This window comes from Rhagoletis pomonella, unplaced genomic scaffold (assembly GCF_013731165.1).
Source record: "Rhagoletis pomonella isolate Grant_MI unplaced genomic scaffold, Rhpom_1.0 Rhpom_scaffold_00008, whole genome shotgun sequence".
NCBI classification, from domain to species: domain Eukaryota; kingdom Metazoa; phylum Arthropoda; class Insecta; order Diptera; family Tephritidae; genus Rhagoletis; species Rhagoletis pomonella.
In genome coordinates this window covers 2890803-2894863 of record NW_023458562.1, presented here as the reverse complement: position 1 = coordinate 2894863, position 4061 = coordinate 2890803, and the positions used below count along the sequence as shown (strand labels likewise).

The 4061-nt window shown below is 44.6% G+C and overlaps 1 protein-coding gene across 1 annotated transcript; it reads right to left on the bottom strand.

The window, feature by feature from the left end:
* Positions 1-723: 723 nt before the first annotated feature.
* LOC118745045 lies at positions 724-2196 on the bottom strand. The gene is made up of 2 exons (XM_036478582.1): positions 1854-2196; positions 724-743 (listed from the first exon to the last, which is right to left on the bottom strand). The coding sequence occupies exons 1-2, from the start codon at positions 2194-2196 to the stop codon at positions 724-726; spliced, it is 363 nt and encodes a 120-aa protein (XP_036334475.1).
* Between the last annotated feature and the right edge of the window lie 1865 nt (positions 2197-4061).

Here is a 4061-nt window from a genome sequence, read left to right as displayed (position 1 = left end):
GACACGTTATCTCCGGTTGTGTCTCTCGTCTAAAGGTGTTGTGGTCTCTTTTCCACTTATAGGCATTTTATGTGCTTGCGGGTAATTTTCCATGTAGTGGCAACCCCGCCAAGAGTTGTCAAGATGGCAGACTCTCATTGGAAGTTTTAGCGTTGCCGTACGCCCTGGACAATATTAGATGGTACATTTTTCTGACAGATTACCGGGTGTACTACATGCCGAAGAATAAAATAGTTAGATTTTTGGTGCGGCGAACAGTAACCCATAACAAACCTGCTTCACTTCGCGACACGTCACAGAAGCGAACAGGAAAAGGGGTTAACTGTCTTCGGCAAGGCGTCCTGCAAGAGAATTAGGTGGTATAACCAGAAGAACGTGGGGCACGACTCACCCCTGAGATATAGAGTCTCAAAAGAATATTAAGTCTTTAGCCGGGCAAAATAATACGCCGTAGTTACGTCAGGTGGCAGTTAGGGTTCGTCCGACTCAGTATTGGTAGTCTAAAAGTTAAGCTTGATGTTACGAAAATAACGAAGTCAACGCATTTACTGTATTCCTCGTCAGTATTCGCTTGTAATGCTGGGTGGACTCGTTATTGTGTGGTCGGTTTCTGGAACAATTCGTCTACGGATTTAGTCAGTACTGAGTCGGCTCCTAACATTCTTGCATTTGTAGAACAATGAATTTTATGATTTAAAAGGTTCAGTCAGGGTTTTCAGAACGTCAGGGTGGTTTTCGTAATTCTGGTAGAAAAAAAAAATAAAATAAAAGTTAGGTCAGAGTTTGCCTAGCATACTCGACTCGGAACTCAATCCCGGTTGTGACTAAGTATGGGTTGAATTAGCGTTCTTTTCGAAATGGTCAAGTCAGAATAATACCGAGTAAACCCTTTGAAAAAAAAATTCAAGTCTGGTGTTGCGGTGGTTCTCTATTGTTTTAGGCCAGAGAAGCCTACCCCCCAAAGTGCCGAACTTAGTCGGTCTTTACACCCTGCACCCCACTAGTTCAACACCGCTAAGAAGAACACAGGGCTGGCTGTCCTGAAAAGGACACTTGGCCGCGAGTTTATAGCCGTTCGGCGGCTGGGAAAAACGTGTATATATTTATTCTGTTTCCTATTCATTATGGCTTTGCGGCCCAAGAGACATTTTCTTAATGGAGAACTCGTCAAAACTCCGAAAGGCATTAGACATTTTGATAAGGAGAACTCGTCAAAACTCCTAAAAGACCATCCTAATGGGAGTGCGGATTGTCAGGCAGTTCACGACTCCCGGTGGGAGCGCGCGTGAACGTCCTATGAATATATGTGCTCGGGGAGGATACTGGGCGGTTTGTCCCCGACCGCCAAAGCGCCCAGTGAAAAGGACAGTAAGAGAAAAAAAATATACTCTATTCACATTCGTTGGCTAGAGTTAGCCACCCCCCAATTGCCGAACTTAGTCGGTCTTCACAGTACAGCCCCTCCGCTAGTCCAGTAGCTTGTTTCTGTCCCGATTCTCTACCTGGGCGAATTCATATATGACGCCTTGTCCTATGTCTAATGAGTAGTAGAGAATGACGTATATTCTCTACCCGCAGAGAAATGATCGGTAGGGAAGAGTTACAGAAGCGAGTTACAGCCCTACATGACTTAGCTTCGAAGAAAAGCCATGCAAAGTTGGACCCCGGGCAGTCTGCGGGCGGTCAAGGTTTTACCCAATCGCTAAGTTTAATATTTGAAAAAAAAGGGGAAAAAAAATAAAAATGAAAGGAAAACGTGATTATTAATATTGAAAAAAAACTACTTTACTTTCGGATCGCTCTTCGTGACGGATGACATTGTCACGGCCGGATGTCAGATGCATGGAACCTACCGATTGGTTTGCCATTCAAGTCCTCTAAATCGTACAAAGCATTGCCTATCTTTCGCAGAACACGACACTTGATATATTTAGGCAAGAATTTAACATTTACGCCTTGCTTAAAATTGCTAAGAGCGAAGTTTTTCCGGAATACTTCTTGTCCTTCCCGGTAATTCACAACTCGCGTACGTTTGTTGTACGTGTTAGCTGCTCTGTCTTGCGCTAACTCAAGGTTCTTTCGTATATGTTCGCGAATGTTTGCTAGCTTGTCAGCTTGTCTTGTAATCGGGACTTCGTCTTGTCTTAGGCTACCCAGTTTCTCCAGTATGGTATAGGCTGACGCATGTTGTATCATATTTTGTCCAAATAATGGCGAGCTCTGAATCGACGTATGGTAATCGCTTCTTAAAACCGACAGAATTTCGGGAATATGTTTCTCCCAGTGCATGTGATCTTGTTTGTCCTTCAGGAATGTTATAACTTTCGAAACAGTCTCTCTGTTCACTCGTTCAGAGGCGTTAGCCTGCGGTGAGTATAACCCCGTCTTAATATGAACAACCCCATAGTTTTCAAAAAACTGCTGCATCTCCTTCGAAATGAATTGCTTCCCGTTATCACTATGGACGAATTGAGGGACCCCGAATGCTGGAAAAATCTCTGTACTAAAGAAGCTAATTACATTTGCCGACGTCGCGTTTTGCATCGCCTTCAAAAAAACGTATTTGGAAAAATGGTCTAGCACTATGAACAAAAACTGGTTTCTTCGCGTTGATCCTGGATATGGACCTAAGAAATCGCAAAAAAGACGCTGGAATGGCCTCTCAGATACGAAGACATTGCCCATAGGTGGTCTGGACACTTGATTGGTGGCTTTCACGGCTTTGCAGGTTTCGCAACGGTTTACATAGAGGCGTATGTCCTTTGCCATTTGCGGCCAAAAATATTTCTGCCGAACACGCTCTAAAGTCTTTTGCCAACCTCCATGGTAACTAGCATTGGAATCATGTGAGCATTTGATTGCGAGCTCCGTCAGCCCTTCCGGTAACCACAAACGTCAGAGCAAATCCTCCTCCTCTTCCACACCTCTTCGAAACATCACTCTTTTGTAAACTCTATTGTCGACTATGCGTGGATCGGGCAGCCCTTCGTGATTGTTTTCAATTGTTTTACGAAGCTCCGAGTACTTTACGCCGTCGAATTCCGGTGATGCCAAGTCAATTTCTAGAGGCGGGGTAGAAGAGAGTTCGTCCACGTCAAAACGCGAAAGGGTGTCCGGCACAACATTTAAAGAACCTTTGCGATGCTCCATGCTAAAGTTGTATCGTTGCAATAGAAGCGACCATCTTGCCAGCCTGCCGCTCAAGTCTGTTTGTGTCATTAGCCACTTGAGACTTCAATGGTCAGTAATTATTCGAAAAGGCAATCCTTCAATATATGGTCTGAAACGCTTGACGCTTGCGGCGAGGCATTCCAGCTCGGTGACCGTATAATTCCGCTGAGCATTATTAAGCTTCTTCGATACGAAAGCTATGGGATGCTCTGCCCATTCCTCATCGAGCTGGAATAACACGCCTCCTACCCCTATTTTGGATGCATCACATTGGATCACGAATTCTTTACTAAAATCGGGTTGTGCCAGGACAGGCGCTGAACAGAGTGCTACTTTAAGTTTACCAAATGCTTCAACTGGCTCAGGAGTTAATTTAAATGGACCAGGTAACTTCCGAAGGCAATCTGTCATTGGACCCGCCAAATCTGCGAAATTGGTAATAAACGACCTGTACCAATTTGCCATTCCTATAAACCTGCGAACCTGACGAGGAGACTTGGGAATCGGAAAATCCTTTATGGCTTCTATTTTGCCCGGGTCTACTTTCAAACAACCATTCCCTATCAAGTACCCGAGATACCGAATTTCCTGCTTGCAGAACTTGCTCTTCTTCACGTTGATTGTAAGTCCCGCTTCCCGTAAGCATTTCGCCACTTCCTTCAGCAATTCCAAATGATCTTCGAAGTTTGAGCTGCACACCATCAGGTCATCCAGGTAGACAAAGACGTTCTCTCGTAACCGTGAAGGAATAGCCTTATCCATCAGCCGACTCATTGTTTGTGGTCCCTTGCACAGGCCAAAGGGCATTACTTTAAAGTGGTACAATGGCTTTCCTGGAACCGCAAATGCCGTCTTTTCCTTAGACGATTCCGCTAATTTGATTTGGAAGA

Bases quoted from the DNA above. Each gene is read 5' to 3' on its own strand.
- LOC118745045 (XM_036478582.1), bottom strand. From the start codon at position 2,196: ATGATACAACATGCGTCAGCCTATACCATACTGGAGAAACTGGGTAGC. The intron at 744-1,853 runs GTAGGTTCCATG...TTTTTCTACCAG, and splicing joins CTTGAATGGCAAACCAATCG to AATTACGAAAACCACCCTGA.